Genomic DNA, 22,199 nt, shown 5'->3' on the forward strand with positions numbered 1-22,199 from the left:
CAATAAGTGATTTATTTTGGACTGCTAATTGATCTCAGGATAGGATGGTTTCAGAATAGAAGAAAGTATGCAGTTATTCATTGCTCCCTCAGAAGAAAGCTTTGCTATGTCGCCTTCATAGCTTATGTTTACCAGCAGAATATATACATCAGAAATATGAACATCACTTTCTACGAGAAAAAAACAGAAAAGGACTAGGTGTTTTTGTTAATAATGGAAGGAAAGCATACAGAGAAAACTTAGAATTTTAGTGGTTTTGGTCTAGTAAGGAGATAGAGTCTCTGCCTGAGCATGTGATATTTATTTTTCATCATATTAAAAAGGTTTATTATTACAAAAGTGTGCCCACCCACAGTGAATTCTTGGCCTCATTAGACCACTTGTCCCATCCAAATATCCGTAAAAGCCTTTAAGAAACATTTTGCTGGGCTCTCTCTGACCTTTATGGATAGGGTATATACAAACATACATGTAGAAATCCACATTATTTCTTAGCTAAACCATCTCAAGAGCTATGTTCCTGAAACCGTGACTGCTTCTTGGCTTCAGCCAGAGGCTGTGCTGGGAGTCGTTTGAGAGGGTGAAAGAATAGCATGTACCCTGTGCTGAAAAAATACCTCTGTGGACTACAGAAAAGCTGGGTCAGAGTAGTCTCCTCAGTGTCTCTTGTCTTACTGCATGCCTTTTCAGGTAGTGCCCTCGGAAAAACAAGGGAAATTCAGGGAAGTGCTAAGAACAAAACCCTGCAGATACACATCTCTATCCTGGGGCTTCTCATTTCTGAGAAGGAGCAACAATTATCTTAAGGAAATGCAGTTTAAGAAAGGATAACAATCCTGGGTTTAAATCTTTTCTAGAATTTCTGGCTTTTATAGTAAGAAAAGGGAATAGTAATTTACAAGCTTCAGTATAAACCCTCTGAAGCTGTGCGTCACAAGCTGTCCCTCATTCCCTTCAGTGCTTTATACTCGCAAATTCTTATCAAGCCGTGTCAGTGCTGAGCTGAACTTCGAGCTTTGCACAGCGTTTTAACACTCTGGGTAATCAGGCTACAAAAGCCATAGGTCAAAGCTTATTGAAATACATTCCAGCCAAAAGGACTAGCACTGTTTTCTTTGTATCTCTTAATTCTTTAGTGGAACAAGCTTTATCTAAACAAATCAGTGACAAACATTGCTTGTCTTTGACAATAGCCTATTTGGAATTAGGTTTTTTTTTAATTATTTTTATCTGTAGGTGTTGTTTAAGCCAGCAAGCATGCTATTAAGGGTGACTGCTCCTCCACACATGGCAATTGTGATCATAAATATAAACTCTTAGACCCAATTACTAGTAAAACTCATTAGACTGGACAAAACTGGACCAACATCACAAAGATGAAATAAATAAATCATACCCAGACAAAAGGGGAACTACAGGGAAAATACAGAAGCCCACGACTTGCACGTGCCCCAGCAGTAACCAGAAAGGGCTCCGGTGAGAAGCAGCACCCTATGAGACAACGATGTGTACAGGAGACAAAGAGAAGGAAGGAGGGTGGGGCCGGAAAAGGGATATAAAAGATAAGAAAGACAAAAGCAGAGAGGCCTGTTGGTCATTTATTCCGGTGAAGGCAGTACTCTGCAGCTGCACTGTTCCAAAGTTCAGGCAACTGAAGTCACTGCCTGCGTTTTGCCCTCCCTGACTGTGTGACTTCAGGGTCTGGATGCAGGGAGTAAAAGGATTTGGGAGAGGAGGCTTTGCTTGTGATACATTACCTGACTTGTTAAAAGCAGCAGTGTTTGATTAAGGAGCTTTTTAATTGTCTTTCATTAGGCCGATGTGCTCGCTAGGCTTTCCTTCTTTCCTGCATTTCATCCTGACAGCCAGCTAATTGAATATATGCATCAGGTTATGCAGAGAATTTTAGCCACGTTTCTGCAGAGCCTCGGCTCTGGCCACAGTTAAGGGAATTGGAGGTCAGCATGGCAGGGCCTCATATCTTCAGCTTTAACCATTTGTTGATTTGGTTTTATAGCTTTTAAACTGATGTTTATTGCTTCCACAGATGCTAAAGAGGGAAGTCCTTTTGAATCCCTGATGATATTTAATTACAGTCATGATTATAAAATGTCTCTGATCTTTGGGGAGTATGAAAGGATCAATAGAGTGCAAGACAGACAAAGAACAAAAAGCTCTTCTGGGTTACTGTTTATTTCTGTTCCCCCCACCGTCCCCCTGCTGCTACTTCTGCTGCTGGGATACGCATACAAAAAAATAATTAGGGTGCTGGAATAGGGGGAATGGAAAAGCAGTTTTCACACTTACCACAGGAACCAGGTATTTAAAAGATACCATGATCTGCACTGGTTGCAAAACAGTAGAGGAGCAGATCTGCAAGCTTCTCTTTATGTTTGGGATATTAATACATACAATATCAATATATCAATACAAAGAACTAACATCATGAATATGATGTGGCCCATGATAGTTCAAATGATAGGTTCTAGTGCAAATGTACTGCTGTGTGCAGAACTTTGGCTTCTCGGTGGATATGTGTATTGATGAATATTTGCAACAATGTAGAAGTCAAATTACAAAATCTTTCTTTGATGATTATCATTTTGTTTGGTCTTGGACAGTTTTTACGTGAGATTGATTTTAACTCACAGTGTTGAGATATGCATGTGAAGTTCGTCAAAAGTCGGCTATAGGCAAATCTTAGTTTTTGGTTCAAGCCCTTCTGTAATTTCATTAGATCTTGCTTACAACTTTGCCATGCTTAAGGCCGAGTTTTAACTTCTGCTTTCAGCACCCTTTCCACTTGCTCATGCTTTTTTTAAATGAGTTTCTTAGAGGGCCAAATTTAGTATCCTCTGGATAGGAATGAGGCAAAAATGATCAGTGCAGCTCTCTGCTAATGTGCAGACATCTCACGCAGTCTAGCATCCAGGGCTGTGTCTGCTGATAAGCTTGGATAGGTGGTTCTTACACTTTAACACAGAGAAAGTAAGATCCCAGTGCCATGGCCAACTTGTTCAATCAGGATAATGCAGCCTTTACTTAATTATTCTGTCATCTTCAGTATAACTCCTCTGCCTCCAAAGCTCTGTACTTGAAGCGAGGTTATAGTTAAACTTTTAAATGCACAGAAGTAAAGCTGTTCAAAACCAGAATTTTCCTCCCCATGGGAGATTTTCAGCATTTCAAAATTACTTTTCACTTCAAAATCAGAATGTAAGTTAAAACAGAAAGCATATTATTCATTTTGTCTCAAGCTTCAAATTGAAATGCTGAAATGGAAAAAGGTACATCTTCAATAAAATTAAAATGATTTAATATTTTAAAATAAAATGTTCATTTGGGGCAAATACTTCAAAACTGTGTTTAAAGATTTTTGGAGCAACATTTCATGATAGAAGGCTTTTTTATTTTTGAAATGTTGAATTTGATTCTTTATTTTAGAAAGCCAAAATAGTAACTGAAAATCAACATTTTTCCTGCTGCCAAATCCTTGAAATTTTATATTACACCTTAAAAAATTTTCAGTCAAATTTTTGACTGGTTTACACTCAAATCAGTGCTGTGGGAATCAAAATCTTGAACATCCTGATTTGAATACGCTTTAAAGCATGATACATTTTGATTCTGATACCTGTTTCCATTCATTTTTTTGTTGAACTTATCAACAAGATAAGTTGGTTGTATGTAACTGCTAGTGATATCCTACTAGTGCAAACCTTATAGGATTAAAGGGTGAAACTCCACTGAAGTCAATGGAGCTTTAAATACTGGCACCACCAGAAAAGTTGTCTCATGGAGTGCAATTGCACTGTTACATCCTGAATGCTCTTCATTGTCATGATAGATGTTAGTAAAGGAGTCTTTTCAAGCACTTCTGCATTTATTATTTTCAAAACCCATTTCCTCAGAGAGGTAAAAGCTCTTCTCATCACCATAGGGAGCCCATGGGAATTTTGGCGTTCTGAAGTACGGCAGGTATCCAACTGCGCTAAAATGTTAAAACAGCCTTTTTTTTTTTTTTTTTTTTTAACATGCTGTGGTTTTGTCATGAATCAAAAGTGATAGAATCTAATTATTAATTGATTGGAAAAAAAACATTCCAGCAGGAAAAATGTCACATTAAAATGGGATTACTTCCAACTAATCCATAAAAAAAAATTACATAGTGAAAATGCCTCTCCCTCAATTGCTTTGTGCGCTGGTGCAACGCCATAATACCATTTTTATGCTGTGTTCCTGGCAATATCTGGTACAATCTATGCAGAAAATAGATTGCAGTTCACCTCTAAGAGCCAAATGCTTTTTGCTGCTTGGCTGTATGATCATACTGGAGTTTACGCTCCTCACCTGTGGTGATATTTTGCCTTAAGAAGCGAGGAGAGCAATGCAATTATTTATTATTTGTGTGCATTGCTTTAACGCCCCAAGGCCTAAACAAAACTTCACTCTGTGAAGCGTGGCGGGACTCCATCAGTGTGGCAGCTGATCTCTGTGTGCACACGCTGGGGCTAAGGCCCGTGGCAGAGACCGGGAGGAGGAAGCTTTGGTATCCTTGTGCAAGCAGGGTATCCCAGAGATGAAACATCTCATCCCAGTCAGCACGGGAAACTCGAGGCCACCCCCAAAGCAGCAGCCAGCTGTCCCACATGACCCCTCCTCTCCTGACCCATCCTTCCTCCTCCTGGGTGTAAGGGTGGCCACAGGTGCAGAGACGTCAACCTGAGGCATTTTCCGTTAAGTTCTGCTGTTGATGAGTTTCTTTCTCACCAATAGGTGGAAACTGACAGCCCGGTTTCTCAGGTGACACAAGGAACGGTTCTGCCATCCCAAATGAGGCAGGAAAAACATCACGCAGAAAAAGGAATTTTCCATAAGAAACTGTACCATAGCAACTGCAAAAGACGTTGAAGCACATTACACTTTCTCTGCTTGTTGCAACCTGTGCTTTGATGCAACAGGACATCAGAAAAGCGAAGACTCGGGTTTTTGTTTTCCTTTTCCTTACTTATTTCTTTGGCCAGGAGAGTGTTTGCTTTAACTGGTGTTGCTTGATCATAATGAATTTATTGCAAAATCATGTAACCTTTCCACATCCATCTCCAAAGTCTGTGCCGGAGCTGGCATTCTGGCATGCATTGTCATGCTATAGCTGGAGTGGGTGAAGGAGCGACATCTGCAAACTTCCGTAAGAAATCACAAGCTTTCGAAATTGTAGGATTGCTAACCAAATGGGATCCAGAAATATTTCCAATAGGCTGGCAGCTGTGCAATATGTGACATTGAAAATAAAGTTGAGTCACTAAGATGTAGTGATAAATAAGCCAGCAAAAGTTTCTGTCTTTTTTTCCTAAGTATTACCCCAAATAAGATGGCCTAGTTAAAAAAGAAAATCACAGGGCAGAAACAAGTGACTGTGACACTGGTTTGAATGTGGACAATTTCTTGCTGTAGTAGGGACAGCATTTAATCAAAATGTGTATAAACTCTCTGAGGGAATTCTTTGCAGGGCAGATGTTTGGCTTGTTCCTGAGCAGCTGTAACAGGCTGTTCAAGATGAACAAATCTAAATTAACAGGAACTAAAATGCTTGAGTGAGAAAACAGGAGGAAATCTGATTAGCACTACTAATCAGCTGAGGCCTGGAGATTCCCTTTCTGTTGAGCTGGAACAGTTTGGTCATTTGTGTTTTTTCAGAGTTCTTCACCCTGCCCATATTTAATCTCTCCTCTGTGTCCCGATTCAAGCCCATGAGCAATTCATTGGAGCGTTTCTTGCTGGAGACGGTCATCTCCACCATGCAAATGTTCCTCCTCTCCTCTGCACCCTCAGATACCACTGACTGGATGGAAAGCTGTATCATGTAGCATATTCCCTACCTATATACTGCCTTTTCATTCAAATTCACAACCTGGCCAAATAGGAAGGTAGTATTCCTGTGGCAAGATACTCCTCTTTTTGTAAGACAGCTCATTTTGGGTTCCCTTGATGTCAGTGACAAGCCTGTCACTGATTTGGGGAAGGTGTATCAGAGTTGCTGCAGAGCTAGACTTAAACTCAAAACTGTGATCTGAAGCAGGAGTAGTCATGGCTGTCCTTCAGTAGGGCTTTGAGCACCTTTGTGTGTGAAATTGCAGCATTTTTTGTGCCGTTGCAGGGAAAACACATGTTCTCTGACCACCTGCTCCTCACTATTTTAACTAACTTACTTAGTTAATTATAAGCAAAAAATACATTTTCAAGTTTAAAAGTCTTGATTCTTCAGTTTAAGAAAAAATATTTCTCCGTGAGACTTCAAATGTTAGCTAGAGTAGCTCTCTTTAGGATGCAATTTACTATTTTCACAGTTTCCACAGTAAGTGGCATTTCTGATGCCTGTGTTTGGCACAGGATGAAGGAAACTCATTCCAGAAGCTCCTGTTCAGAAGTCTTAGTTTGTTTACATTTACAAAGGTGTGGAAAGGAAGGTAGAACAACTAGTTTTGAATTGTAGTGTGTTAAACCCTCAAGGCCTGTTTATTTTTATGCAGGATGGTATGTAAAAGACTGTAAACTAACAACATGCATATTGGACTAAGCAAAGGATGTAGGGCAGTCAGCTGAGCGGCAGACTTCACGTATTTACTTTAGTTCATGGCAAGTCATTGTTCTTTTGCTTTTTGTTTTTATTTTTTTTTTAATTAGAGGATGCTGTGGATTTCTTAATTGCTTTCTTCAGCCACTTCTTTTTGTGGCTGTTAATCTAGAGTGACCCCACTGATTTTGGTGGAATTATTCACTTTGTGAGTGAGAGTAGGTTTAGTTTCATGGCACAGTAAATAACACTGAAGAAACTGGAAGAGAAACAGTGTTGTTGCAAAATTCTTTTTCTGGATATATGTTTTTCCCCAGTAGTTGTTACTTCTGACTGTGTTTTAATACACATAAACTTTCAAAGAAGTCAGAATTCAGAACAAGATATTTGTAAAAATGAAAGTATTTTTTGCAGCAAAAAAACACATTTTATGAGTTTTCCCTTTGGATTTTGAAAATAAGAAAGTGATAGCAAGAGGGAGTTTGGACCATTGTTATCAAAAGAAAAAAGAAAGAACTTTAATTATAATACCTACACTTTATAACTTTGTCACACAGTCCAGATACAAAGTAATTAGTTTCTAAAAAAACACTATTTGCTTATAACATAACTATTATATAGTGCTTTAGCATCTTTATTTTCCATATGGGGAAAACACTAATCAAAAGATTCACTGAGCAAAAGCTTCATAAGAATTGTTGGTCAAAGCCCTGATGCCAAATCCCTTTCCATCTTTGTATGTTTGTCTGTCTAGCTTTTAGAAGTAGATGATGTTGTCTCTGTGCAGTTTGTCTGTAGGGAAAAGTGCAAAGCAGTAATAGTTATTTTTGCAGTTAGAGCATGCTGTATTTTTGGAACGTGTGGCTGAATTACCGTTCTCATAACCAAGGAAATGTTATAATAGGGGAAGAATAAATGTGACGGCAGCAACGGCACTGAAAGCCACACTTACCTGTAAGCTAATTATAAGAGTTGTATGTGGGAAAACATTGCAAAAAATACCCAATAAATCTTGGAAATGGTTTCTAAATAATTATTTCAGAATTTGACCCATGAACCTCTCCTTAACCTCTGACTAGAAGGGCAGACTAGAAATACAGTGGTCCTGGAAATTGCTGTGTTTTGTGGGTGTTGGACTGTCAAAAGGCAGGCTAGCCTCCCAGCTCCATAACAGGCTTCAAACAAGTCCCTCCTAAAACTGGGTCCTTACTCACCCTCTTGCTGGTTGTCTTTGCAGGAGACAACAGTTAAAATGTGCTGCTTGCAAAATACTCTGTTAATCTACCCTCGTGATACCTTGTCTGTAGGGCCTAACAAGACTCGCACTTCGTGTAATTCTGTGTTTTAGTTTAGCACAGAGTGTGTACGTGTCAATGAGCAACACCCACTTCCTTAGCTGTGAGTGCCACTTCCGAGCACCTTGAGACAAAAATCCAGCTCATTTACTGGTAACAATAAAAATGATGGCAATTTTAATATTTCCTTTACTGATAAGCACATGGAGTATTCTACCGTTACAGTTGGTCAAATGTAGCAGCCGTTTCTGTTGGTTACTGCTGCACAAAATGCTATACAAGTAAATGAACATGGAGGCAGCTGGTATTTATTGCTCTGTGTGAGGACTTGAACTTTAGAGGGAATGAGAGACTAAGCCTACATTTTGTGAACCTTTGTGCTGTGCAGACTACAGTTGCTTTAAACTGTGCTGTAATATGATGTACAATAGCTGCAACAAAAAAGATATGTTTTTTAAAAGCAAGTCACTTAGATTCTAGGCAAGAAAAGAACTTTTCTGGCCCTTACCTTTTGGTTTCTTGAAGAGACCCTGTTTCTTGAAGAGATACCCTTCCCTGAGTTACATTTACATTGATTGACTTCAGGCTACAACTACTGCAGAAGATTCAACTGTAAGTACTTTCCAGTAATAAAAAGCACAGGGGAGAAAGGTGACTGTGATTTATGGTGACATCTATTAAGCTTTTATAGAATATAATACACGTGTACTCACTATCACCATAAAATTAACTGGTACTAATTGGTCAGAGCTGGCAACTCAGCCTGCTTATGAATGTAACCCTCTTCTTTAGGTCACGTTCATTATACTGACATAGTATGTCAGATCCTGAATAAAGTTCGTTCAGCTGTTTCTGCTGTTCTTGTTTGCTACGTGTGTGTGCTGCTGCTTGGGGAGAGCTCCGATCTCTGCCAAGGCTACCTGTGTGCTTTGGGAAAAACGTGTCTCAGGCATCTGCCCAGTGGCCCCTTCTCCAGGATCTCTGGACTGTGGGAGGGTGTCCTTCGATTAAGTCTCTCCTACTGTTTTCCTCTTTCTTGGAAGCTGACTGGAACAAAATGTTCAAAGCTCTTTCTTCCTCCCTTTCCTCCTTTTCCTTCCTCTTTCTGTCTTTCAGTTCCATGCTCAAAAGGCTGCAACTGAGTTCAGTTTGTGGTTACAGTGTGATAAATCAGCCAGTAAACTTCTATGCATTATGTTGCATTTGGGCAGCTCCTGTTCCTTAGTGACAGCTACTTGGCTCAGCACACTCTAATTATCAACTCAAAAACAAGATGCTTTTAGGTGCTGAAAGCATAATGGCAGAGTCTGAACTTGTCCTCAACCTCATCGGGGCCACTGATTCAAAAGGTACTATTTAGTGGTTGTTTGGATGTGTTGTCGCTGTTGGTCCTGTGGCTCCAACAGTTCATTATCACGCTGGACCCTGTAGGAAGCTGTCATTACCCTAAAGGAGCACAGCCTTTGCTTTTCATTAGCCACTGATGCATCGTATAGTTGACTTCTGGTTCATGCATGTGTGTTTGTTCTCTTTCTCTAAAATAAAGTTTTACTGATGAGTGGGAGGGGATTACTACGTGTCAGTGAGAATTTACAAAGCCCTTTTTTAAACAGCTGTCTGAAGGGAATGTTGTAGAGCAGCAGCCTCAACATCATGTTCTGCTTTTCTGGTGGCTGCCGTGGAACGGAGGCACTCTCTGCTTCTGCTTTACATCCCCTGACTGATGGTGTTCAGCTCACAGGCTGGACAGACGGGGTCCGTGCTGACTGGCTGGCTGGTGCTGGACTGTCTGCAGTGCAGGGCAAGCAGAGCATGGTGCTGCCTGCGTTTTCACGAGGGAAATGGTTTGGGAATGTCCTGCTGTTCCCAGTGTCAAGCTGCAGTTTTTCTCCTCTCACTTTATTTGTGGAGCAGGTTGGGTTTTCTCTCAGGACGGTTACAACACTTACCTACCTCGCTGCTATTGAAAGAGGCTTTAAAGTGTTTCAAATCCTGCAGGGTTATAGTTCAGGATAATTTACAGAGTAGTTCTAAGCAGGAGCACCACTGTTTATTTAAGCAAAGCTTAATGTAAGAGGTATGCCACAATCTCATCCCTGCCTATCCCCAGGATTTGGGAAAGTTTTCAGACCCTGAAAAGTGATGAGAGGTCACCTAGTCTGTAGCCACCTCATGACCTTCTCACACAGGATGATTGCACTGTTATCATGCAACTGACTCACACTTTACAGTCTTAGTGCTTCATTGGATACAGAAGTGAACAGTCAGGTCAGCAGAGGAGGTGATGTGTGATCTACCACAGGTGGATCTTTTCAGCTTGAAAAATTAAGCATGTACATCATTCATAAGGAAATGGCGAAGGACCTTTGCCAGTGCACATGCAATAACACAGAAGCAAAGTGATCTTTTCTTTGCAGTTGTTGAGGACCTGATTCCATAAATTGCTCAGCACGTTTAGTCTTGCAAACCCCTCTGTAACTTCATTTGGATGACCTATAAGCAAGAACTTTAGGGCAAGATCCTGTGCTTTTGTGTAAAACTATTAGTGTTGTAGTCTCTTAACTGCTTTGTGGTTGTACTGGAGGTAACTGGCCCAGCCCAGCGGTAAAGATTAGTTTTCTGGGTGTACCTTGCATGCATTTGCTGCCAGTCACAGCTGCCTTTGGGGGCACATAAGCTTCTGTAGGTGATGTGCCCTGTGCCAGCTGTCAATGAAAGAAAATCAAAATAGGAAATGGGATGATGCAGAACTGCAAAGAGGATAGAACCTCTGTAAGAGGTCCCTGCTACCCTTTACTTTAGTTCTACTTATCTCTTCCCTCTCATGGGATTTGCTGACAGTTTAACAGTCAGTGCTAACTCCTTCTGCTAACTCATCTCATTATGGAGAAAGTGGGCAAAGAGAGGGTCTCTTCAGTGTGTAGGAGTCAAGAGTTTTCTCTCTTTCCTGATGATTTTGTTTCTCAGGAAATAATAAAGGTGTCTGATCAAAGGATAAGGAAGGTGTCCTCTTCTGTTGATTTCCCATGCCTGATATCTTCAGGAGTCCATTGTGACACTTCTTCCAGGAGAACTCAGCCTCTTGTTTCAAAGTGTCCCTGCTCTTTATCTGTGTCTTCCATGTACAGCAAAATCCAGTAAAAGGGAGAAATGAATCCTGCACTGGAGGAGGAGTTTACCTGGATAAGCTCAAGGTAAACAAAATGTGGGCCTGAATAAGATTCAGCTTTCCTAGTGGAAAGCTGTGCAATGTAGTGCAGTCAAGACTGTAAAAGGTGCTCGGCGGCAGGACAAAAAGGGTAAGGGGAGGTAAAAGGAGAAGCGTAAATAATTACTGCCTAAGAGATTGGATTCTATCATGCTCCTGTGATATTTTTTCTGTTATTTCCGTTTCATTTCTTTCCATGCGCAATCAGCAGCAAGAGTGCAAACAGGGCATCCAATGTGGCAGGATCAGATGCTATGCTATTTTTACTGCAATAGTTCATCAAAAGATGAAAATTAAATATATGCTTAACCTTATACAAGGATAGATTTTTGGACTGTAAGCTAAACACACGCTTTACTCCTTCACAGAGATCAAAAGTCCATTTAGCTTTTACATTTCCTTTGGAAATCCCCTTGAAGGGTCAAAAATAAAAGCCTTCTGTCCTCCCTCATGTAGAGGTACAAAATAATTTCCTTTTCCCTTCAAAATGAGAAGAAAAAAAGAAAGCATAGAAAGCTGCATCAGAAATGGGGCAATTTTCTTTGAATTTCACCTTTATACCCATTTAGGCCAGGCTTGAGTATGGCTCAGTCCCTGAATGTATCATGCTTCTGTCAAGCCCTGCTTCTCCACCTAAGATCCTGGGATGCTTTCAAGTCTGTGCTGGTTTATGGAAACAAAGGGAGAGAATAGTTAATTCTTTGCAGACAGCATGTTTATTAGCCCTTCTCTCCTGTAAATGTCTATTGTATGAAATATGCTACATGGCACTTCCCCATCTTTTGTTGACTCCTTCTGTTTCTGCCACACAGAAGATCCCTAAAGATTAGTATCGGGCTGAAGGAAAGGATTTCCTGGTCTGAGATAAGAGAAGGGTGGTAGTGGTGAGATCATTGTCTTCATCTAACTTAAACATGGAAGAGGGACCAGATTTGCCACAATAAAATAATACCAGCAGATGTTTTATGCAGAAACTCATGCACAATAACCTTGAATTTTTACAATCAGTAATCTTCTGGAAGAAGTACATTGAAATTCACAGTTACAAATTAACAGTACACACATCTGTGAAGGCAAAAGGTGGTCAAAATGCTGCAGTTTTCTGCTTAGAGCTGATTTTCCATACCATGCTGAAAGCTGTCAGTAGTCTGTAAGCAGCAAAGAGAAAAAAAACATACTGAATAATACCTACTATTTATTCTGAACACAGTAAGCCAAATATGGCTTTTAGTTACTCCGTTATATGCCATAGTTTTAGCACATACTAGATCAAACCTGTATTTAATATATATTTATCATTGAAATTAAAAATAATTTCAGGTTGTTAAGGCTTTGAGGGCCTTGCATACCTCTTATTTACCAGATAAAAGGTCAAATTCATGCCTACAAAAACCATCAACTTCACTGTTCTTATTTTCATGAAGAGTGGATTTAGCTTGTAAGGCTCCTGCATTTAAAACAATTATAATGTTTTTGTTATAATCTATTATTAAGTAGTTCTTGGTTGATTATAAGGATCTAACAAAGCATGGCAATGTCTGTAATCAAACTGAAAGATCCTAGCCAAATAGTTCACTGTATGAAAGAAGCAGGATAAAACGCCTTATCAGAAATCAAATATAAAAACCCAAAAGACAGAAAACATTAAGTCTCAGCCAGAGAGATGTGTCTCTAGTACCTAAGAGTGAGTTCACAGCGGACAGGAGCTGTGGTGCTCGCATGGGGAGGAGTGAAAGGCTATCATCCAGGCATCTTCCCAGGAGCTGCAGCACTGTGGCATGAAGGAAAGCCTAATTCTCAGTCAAGGCAATGAAGTTTGAGGTTTCAACTACAGGCCCTGGGAGGAGTTAAGTAGTAAGTGAAGCAACTGAAAGGTTAAGCTGCAACAACAAATTTATGAGGTTTATCTTCAGATGTTGTTCCTGACAGTGTGAAAATCCCTGGGAAATATGCCATTCTTGTGAATGTGTGCAGGTTTGCTTCCCTAAGTGTGTCCAGTTCTTCTTCCAGGAAGACCAAGGCCCACAAAAGCTTTTGAACTTATTCATCAGACGTCTCCTGAAGACCCCTTTGTGGTCCGATGATTATGAAATACCAGGCAGTCATGATGGCCATTCAGGGACAACTGTGTTTTCAGTTTTTATTAAAACAAAACCAAACAAAAGTAAAAATAGGACAGAACACTACAAAGTGATTCAGAAACCGTACTTGTGCAGGTAATGTGATGGGGCTTACCTGCATGTCTCTCTGACATGGTATCCCTTCTGTAGATCCTCCATGTTCAGTTTCCAATATCCTATGGTTTTGAGTACATTACCTGAGGTGCAGGTCTTTTGTGGACTTATATGCATCCTTTTGAAGAAATGAGAGTTACGTGAAGTGTGGACTGTATATATGAAGACATACTGTGTGTTTCTTTGCACCTACAGCTGAGCACTTGTCTTGCCTGGGAATTTGTTACTGCATAACACTACATAAAATAGAGTAAGAAGTAATGAATACTGTAAGGGATAAGCAGCAGCCTCTCTGTCAGGAGAGCTCCGCTCTCTGTTCTGCTATTTTCATAACTCGTATGGGGACACAACCTAAATGTCTAGCATTTGTGATACTGTAGATGGGTGAGCTATTCCAGATGAGACAAACACATCACATAACTGCATAGTTTTTATGATTTATAGCAAATCTAGTTTTGAAAAGATTAGTGTGATTTTTGGATGTGCAGAGAAGTAGGGAGCTGATTTTATCTCTGTGTCACAGCCTTATGGAGAGTGACACAAGAGTTTGGCTTCCACTTGTGAAAACCATATTCTTTAAAAGATGTTGAAAATTTGTCCAGACAAGAGCCATAAACATGACTGGCAAACTGGAGAAAATCCCTGCCAGGAAGAAGCTTCTATCCCTCTGCTTTACCAAGACAAGCAAGAGTCTTGATTATATTTATTAATTCCTTCAAAGTGAAAAAAAAATGCCAGATCTTAAAAGGGTATTTAAGCTAGAGATAAGGTCTCTTAAAAAACAATGGAAGGAGGTGAAATCCAGGCAAGATGGGGGTGGGGGAAGGAAAGAAAGAAAACTATGCACTTTTTCATATTATCAAAGAAAATAATTAAATTTTCTATTTAATAGAAAATTAAAGAGAATAGCTCAAACTTTCAAATCAAGACTGCCACAAGCTGTTTCTGGAGGCATTCTCCTGCCAAACACAAGTCATTTCACTCAATACTGTACTCCAAGCTGTGCATAAGGTCAGATTAAATGATGGTCATATGTGGTGGTAAAATGCTCAGACCTATTTTTCAAGGAAAATCATTTTGACTTTATCAATGCATTTCACAGTGCAATTTGATCAAGCACATTTTTGTGCTGCATTTCAATTAAGCACAAAAGCATTTTAATACTTTATGCTGCTGAATGTCCAGCTCTGCATGGCAGAAGCCAGTCACATGCTACCGAGTGAGTTCAATACGGTGAGGTGTTCCCAGGCTGCCTGTTTTGAAGGTGGTGTGATCCTCTCCATTCAGCCTTGCTGTCAAAGGTAGGTTACTTGGGGAGTGTGAGCAAGTTAGCGCCTTGGTGCATCATTTAAAATGTGACATGCTGCGTGGTAGTGAATGAAATACCTAGAAGTAGGCCAGCTCTGTTGGTGGGAGGTCTGTGGGACTTCGAGAGGAGAAAAGAGCCCTTTTCTCTTATCAGCCATTCCCAACAGATAACCACAGGAGCCCCCTGCTTTTATGGCAGAGTTTTCATCAATATTACTTGATTCCCTAGCCTCTTTTCAGCATTTATCCTTGCTTTTTTTGCTCATTTTCTCTTCGTATTTTATGTTTCATTTTTCCTCTTCAGTGTTTCAACTCATCTAAATGCTTACATATTTGTTGCAGTAATCAAATAAGATCTTTTAAGCCAGTAATGACATGATTTTTAAAAGCTTAAATGGCAACTCAAAGGCAACTACCATTTTGAGCCAAAAAGAGGAAGATACGTTACCACCCTTTGAACATTTGTGTATTTTTGCCTCTGAGATGGTCATGAGAGCTCTTCTTTGGTAATATACCACCAGGCAAATTCTGCTTTGTTAATTCAATGTAAATCCAGGATAATCTCTTGGACTTCAACAGAAATAATTGACTTTATCCTGATATTAACTGAAAGCAGATTGTGACTTGAATTTTTCAGTATATCTTTTGCTGGAATCTCCCTCCACTGAAGACAGTATCATTATGGTGGAGTCCTGTGTGTGCTAAATGAATGTTTTCCTTAGCTCATATTTCTGTCACATCGTGTGTGTTTGATTTACTTACATTTTTTTTACTAAATCTGTGGGCATCTTGTCCCTTTTACTGTTATTTTTTATCTATTTAGTAACTCAGTTCAGCATAGAAAGGTAACAGCAATGGATAGAGCCTGATGAGCTGTATGCATATTCTGTGCAGATCTCTTCTGCAGCTTGCTGTGTTTTGCATTTGATGATTTGGTAAGGGACAGGTTGTTTATTCAAATGCTTGGTTTACATAAGAGCATTCACCAGCAGCTGCAAGTGTACTATACAGAAGTATTTGATGTTTCTTATTTATTTTTACCCTCCATTGTTTGTGAAGTCCTCCAGGAACCTGACAATAAAGTCCCTTTACTACTAGGGCAAACATGAGTGCTGTTCTATGCTAAATACAGAGAGGACTCAAACAAAATTTAAGAGGTGATTGTGTTTATCACCAGCTCTCTGGTGGAGTTAAAGAGAACAAAACGAAACCTGTCCTTTACTGAAGTGGAGTTTTGCTGCTGAGCCCAGTAGGTCAGTATTTCAGCGATGCTCTCCGTTTATGCAAGTTAACTGGTTTTATGGGCATTTTACAACAATGACAGTTGTATTGTGGAACTGAACCTCTCCCCTCTCTAGGTAAGGAAGTAAGACATTGCTGTAGCGATACTGGAGAAGTAGCGGGAAGGCAAATAATCCCCAAAGAGGTAGGACTGAAGGAGAGCTTTGGCTGAGTAGGAGCAAGAGCAAAGCAGGGCCTGGTGCTTTCAGACTCTTCTCTAACAAGGACAGCTGGTCAAAGGCATGGCCTGATGTTGGGAAAAAAAAAAAAAAAGCTTGTGTATTAGGTAAGTGTTTTTAAAGCACAGACCATCGTGGCTTTTAAGCGTACAGACCATCTGTGAGCTCCACAATAATCTGGGCTAGGCTGTGTGGCTTAGAGCTCAGCTCCTTCCTCATCCCGTGCTTCTGCCTGCCGTGCTGGTAGCACAGAGGCATGAAGGACCACCAGCGCTTGGGTGGAAAGGGCTTCTGCCTCTCCCTAGCAAAATTGATCGAAGTCTCCATCTCCTTCCACTCCCGTGTCCTGGTGTGGCCATAACTGGTTTCCCTCCAAACAACCAGATATAATCACAGTCTGTCAAATCACCTCATCTTTCTCAAGCAAGCATAGGAAAACGTTTGTAACACTGAAATCAACCAAAGAATTTTGAATGACTTTCATTTTTTAAAAAAAGAAGTCCTTGCATCTTCAGCTGTAATTGAAGACCTCTGTTAGTGTCAGGGACAGTTTGCTCAGTTATCTCCTATGAGTTGAGACATAAACAACTAGAAAAACTGAAGGAAAGTAGAGCAATTTCTGCCTGATCCTGCACAATGGGGCAAATGCAGGCCCGGAGTGGGTAAGAAAGGTAGATAAAATTATTCCAGATCCTCTTCGTGTATCCGAGACACACATACCCTGTATGTGTGTATATGTGTTACACTCCAGGACAGTAACTCAGTCTTGATATTTGTTTTGTTATTGATATTAGTAAGTGTGAGGTAAGCTACTTAATATGCATCTGTGAGAAAAAGGAGTATTTTTGTTCAGGGTCTGTTTCCTTTGCTAACGATATTTTATGCTTTGTTTGAAAACACAATACAGAGAAGGAAAGTAAAATAATGAACATATTCATACTGACTGTAGGGGAGCTGCTCAGTATTTGAGTAACTTGCCAAAAGTGTGTGTGTGTCTGTATATACACATGTATACACACATACACATATATAAAAATATCATCGCAATAAAACTTAATTTTGTGCTAGACTAGCATTAGATGAGAAATAAAAATGTTGGTACTTTGTGATTTAATGTGTACTTGGCTATTATTTGAGAGTGTGGCCTCCCAGTTTTAGTGAGAGACCTGTCATACGAGGATGAAGCAGGAGCACTGTTTTCATCATTACCTCACCCTGCTGCGACAGCAAAGGCAGAAGCAGGTTTTCATGGCCTGGCACATATTACAAGGCTGCTTTTCCTTACTGTGCTTTCTGAGGGGCTGGCTGTTGTGCGGAGTGAGTGCAATCACAGCCATTCTGGCTGTTGCTAATGTGCTGCTGGAGCAAAACAGTATTGGGATGAATAGTGGGAATATTGGGATTGAGAAGACTTGAAGATACGTATCAGCCACATGCAAGGTATACAGCATCAGGCTCACATCACATGCACATATGATATTATTATATAAACTCCTAAGCAGTGTGCTGCAGTTGCACCTTCTTAGACTTGTAGTGTGGAACATACATATTTTCCTTTCCTCAACCATCATCCCTTTCTCCAGGTGATGCTGATGGTAATGGAGAGACTGTGTCATTTCTTCTAGCTACTCTTAATAGCACTGCTTTATACATCCTTTAGTAATGATGATAAGGTAGTTTCTAAGCAAATGTATGCCAAATTTGGAAGATATGGCCAGGCACAGAGCCAGAGACTGGTCAACATCTGAATATATCCCAGCTCTTGGTTCTCCCTCCATGTGGGTTCAGCACTGGTTCTACCAGATGTGCTGCTGAGGTGAGATTCTTGCCTTTGCAGAAGCCACTTGATGTCTGTGCAGCATTATTTGCTTCACTGGATTTAGCAATTAAGTTGCAAATGAGCCCTGTCTGGACAGGGCTGAATTTTAGTATTTGCAAAAGCTGCTAAATACACTTAGGTCAAGTTCGTCAGCAGACACTGGCTGTTTTGTACGATTTCAGCAACACAAGCTATAAACCTTGTTCAGCTGGCCAGTTAAATTGACCTTGCAGCTGCTTTATGTCACTAGAACATTGTAAATTGACACTATATCCTGCAAAATTTTGTTCAGTATTTTAAAATACTAAATCTTCTAGTGGAAATTTGCACTGAAAGGAAAACATAAAAAGAGATGAACAAAAATGCTGAAGGACTGTAACATCCATACCAATTGCTTCTGGGCCACAATTCAGCTAAGACCGTGTCCACTATACTGACTAAAACCTTTGTCTATGTCTTTTACTTCAGAGCAATGCTGTAAATCATTTTTGTGAGAAGGACTTTTTTGTCTTATAGTAGCTATAGTATAGCACAGAGAGAGGAACCAGCAGTTTAAAACATAAGGATGTTATGACATGTATAAGAGTACCAGAAAGTAAGTTGGATTTAATTAAAAGAGGGCATATTTTATTTTCTTGGCTTAGGTTAATTTTAAGACTTTATTCCTTCCAAACATTTTTGGCTTTGAATGAGAGTGTTCAGCTATTGTTAGAGAAATAAAAATAGAAGTGATATGAGAAAGATTTGTTTTGTTTTCTGAATTTTTGCCTTCATGGTTAAAAAAAAAAAAAAAAAAAGCAGCATTCACTGTTATGTACACTCCACAGCTGTCGTCCAAGGATGATGATAAATAGCTTCTTCCTGGGTGACTTTAAATTCCATGTTTTCTTATACAGAAAATGCACTACACTCCGAATGTGAATGTATTAACACATTTCTTTTTTTGGTCAAAGTGCTAATAGATGAGGCATGCACGTTGAATCTTCCCATGACACGCATAGCATGGGCAGGCCAGCCTGTCTCCCAGCGACCGCCAGCATGGACCTCGTCCCGTCACGGCCTTGCTGTTTGCTTCTGACCTCTGTTTTGTGTTCTGTTCGCAGTCGTTCAGCACATCAAGCGCCACAATATCGTTCTTAAAAGAGAACTGGGAGAAGGAGCCTTTGGGAAAGTCTTTCTGGCTGAATGCTATAACCTCTGTCCCGAGCAGGACAAGATCTTGGTGGCAGTGAAGGTAAAAGAGTCTAGGGTTTCCATTATTAATTCATGGCTGCAATTAATGCTGTTTTATTTGTAAATGATTGTGTTTGCCTAGTCTGTAGCCCCATGTAACTCCTCTGATACATTTGGAAGGGTTCACAAGGCTGAAGGAGTGTTAAGAGAACATAATATTTGGTCTTGCTGAGGATTATAAAATGAGAGATGATTTTGGTTTGGAAAAAGGGGAAACTGTGTTACAAAGGAACAAAATCTTTTACAGACTATCTAAAATACAATGAGTAAAAACCCATCTAAGGCAGTAAAATACATGTGATTCATATTTGTGTGTCTAAAATCTAATCTATTGCCAGCTAAATGAAGAATTTGTGTATGTAATTGTTAGACAAAAAAGGCCTGTTTTGCTGTAATCTATATGATTCTTTCAGGCAACCATTGATTGAAATTTTGTATAATTGTCATTAATACGGTTGCTAGGAATCTTATAATAAGCTTGTAGAAAACAGTCTTACACACTGTTACATACTGCCTGTATGGAAATCCAAAAATCATGACATTTCAGAACTGGAGGAGCGATTCTTGATTATCAAGCTCCTTTTAAGTATCCCAGAATACAGTCATAGAAGGAGGAAACTAAGTGGAAACAGCCATAACCTTGGAGCTGCCAGTAGCCAGAAAAATTCTCATGTCTCTGAGAAAAAGACAGGATTTATCTGGCATCACAGGAGGGCACAGACTACGATGGGACGTTACCGTGGAGTATGAACATTTACATCACAATCTCAGAACTTGCACACTAGCCTTGCTTCACCATACCAACCTGTTTTGTCCCACAAAATGGAACCACTGAGGTTGTTTTTTGTCTTCAGCTGTGGAGGTTCACTAGAAAATAGTATCAGTGAAGCCACACTCTACTAAGAGTTTGCTAGGTCTCCCTCACAACTGTCTCCTATCTCCATCTGTGTTCTGCTGAAAGTTGAACAAAGTGTTCAGCATTTAAAGTGCCTCATTAAAGGAAAGGGAAATATATGTTTTAGAATTTGGACTGTGCTTAGGGATCAGAAAACAATCCTATCTGACCATTCACAATTAGGCAACCATGTGTACATTTTGAATCAAATCATACAGTAAAAGAATCCCATAAGATCATCTTTTTGAAGTTGTAAACAAGAAAAAAAGTTTTGGATATGGCAGTGAGAGAACACGAAAGGAAGATGGATTTGTTGAGTGATTTCTTGCTTCAGCAAGAAATGGCAGGTTTTAGGGGTTTGCCAAGGTTACAAGCTTTTTGATACTTGGAGTTGTTCAGTCATGTCTGGTGGGAAAAAATGAAGCCCTGAAGGATATATGATAAACAGGAGAAAACAAGAAATAGGAGATGACAAAACTAGAACTGAATGAGTTTTCTATTGTATTTTGGTGAGGCTAGAGTGAAAATTTCCTGACTTCTATCACTTCAGGGAACTACTTCAGAGCAAAATAAAAGCTTTTCCATTCTCTTGCTCACTTTGAAAAGTCTTCACTCTAGCACTTCAGCTGCTGTTAAATGCTATACCCGCACTCTCTCTCTGCTGTTCTTTCTCACTGTAATTCACAATGAATAGCATTTGGTGTTTAAAGGCAGAGATGTCTCCATTGGTTTAGATGATAAATCTATCAGTTTTCTGGACCAGTATTATTATTAGAATTTTCACAGATCCATTCTTTGCAGTGTCCTTAATAAGTGTCTTGCAGATAATTGTTGAAGGACGAGTAGGAAGGCAAATCTTTGTGGACAGGTTATGCTCCTTTTAGGTGCCCTGCATCAGCTCTTGAAGAGCTGACTCTGGTCCCTGTCAGAGTAATTTTTTGGCTAGGTAGACCATTGGACTAATTCCTATACAGCCAAGTGGTTAATCATCTGACACTTCCCAGCCTTTCTCTTTGACCACAGTATGAACCACAGATCATAGCTATGCTCCACTTAAATTTGAGGGCAGTACTCCCATTAATAGAGGATGGGACTTCACAAGCATGCCAAAAGCTGGTCAGAGGACTGTCCCAATCCCTCTGTTGGGCACAGGAGTTGGCCCAGCAAAGACCTGAAGATTTTGGTCCTAGAGGAACAGTCCAGCTGAGGATAGGTTCTCACAATGGAAAGCAAAAGATTTAGAGAGCTTCACCTTTCTGAGTGTAACCAAAATAAGAGTGTCCCTGTGAAAGGGCTTCAGTGAGCCCATTACAAATATATATTTGGTGATAAGTAAGGCAGTATTAGAAGGATTTAGGCAGCAAAGAAACCAAGCTGGCTGGCCTGGGGGAAGCATCTCACCTGTGTGAGATTTGTCAGAACTTCTTTTCATTCACTGGTGGTACTGTTAGATGTTTGCCTGCCAGTTGCTGGGCAACTGTTGCAGCGTTTTCCGAGCATGCTAAAAACCCTGCTATTGAATCTCACAGAAGCAAGTTAATCTGACTCTAAATACATCCTGTTCCTTTTTAGTTCCACAGTATCCTAAATACTGATGTTCACTGTTGCAAACTAGTAAGGAGCTGAAAGGGTTCCAGAAAAAAACTGGAAAGAGATAAAATCAGGCTTAGCATGAACAACCCCCAGCTTTGCACTTTTGCCCTTTGGAAGAGAAGAAGAACAATCTTCTTGGATGTCTCAGTTTAAACTAGTTTTGACCAGCATTTTCTGAGGATCACTGAGTAAGCAAAAACTCTCTCTGTGGGTCAAAACCTGTGCACACAGAGCTTAACGGAAGGTTAAGTGGTCCATGGGCATTATACTCCTCCTGGGTGAATTTTCAGTCAAATTAATATACCATTTCTTGTAGGAAGTTTTAGAGAAGGAAGGTGGATGAAGGGATGAAGGGATAGTCATCATTTTCTTGGAGGCCATTTTGCCATGCTGCACCGAGTTCTTCAGGCTTGGATCAGTACTATTTTGTCACAGGCTTTGTTCCCTCTATGTATTCTTTTATTCATTTAACCTTATTGGAGTTGGAGGTGAGGAAGATCTCCAAGGTAAAGGTTAGCAGCTGCCTCTTGCTCTCCTGGTGTTGGGAGAGGAGGTTGTCTGCTGCTCTGGAGTAGTGCTC

The 22,199-nt window shown here is 40.0% G+C and overlaps 1 protein-coding gene across 3 annotated transcripts in view; it reads left to right on the forward strand.

Annotated features, from left to right (window-relative positions):
- NTRK2 (neurotrophic receptor tyrosine kinase 2) overlaps positions 1–22,199 on the forward strand; it is a 199,462-nt gene that overhangs the window by 126,387 nt on the left and 50,876 nt on the right. For 2 of the 3 annotated variants that reach the window (XM_062599007.1, XM_062599003.1), the window contains one exon: positions 19,002–19,132. In XM_062599007.1, coding sequence (XP_062454991.1) covers positions 19,002–19,132 — 131 coding nt within the window. Of the gene's footprint in view, positions 1–4,776; positions 5,324–19,001; positions 19,133–22,199 lie in introns of those variants that run through there. The other variant, XM_062599004.1, reaches the window with a different exon arrangement.

This window comes from Rhea pennata, chromosome Z (assembly GCF_028389875.1).
Source record: "Rhea pennata isolate bPtePen1 chromosome Z, bPtePen1.pri, whole genome shotgun sequence".
Taxonomy (NCBI): domain Eukaryota; kingdom Metazoa; phylum Chordata; class Aves; order Rheiformes; family Rheidae; genus Rhea; species Rhea pennata.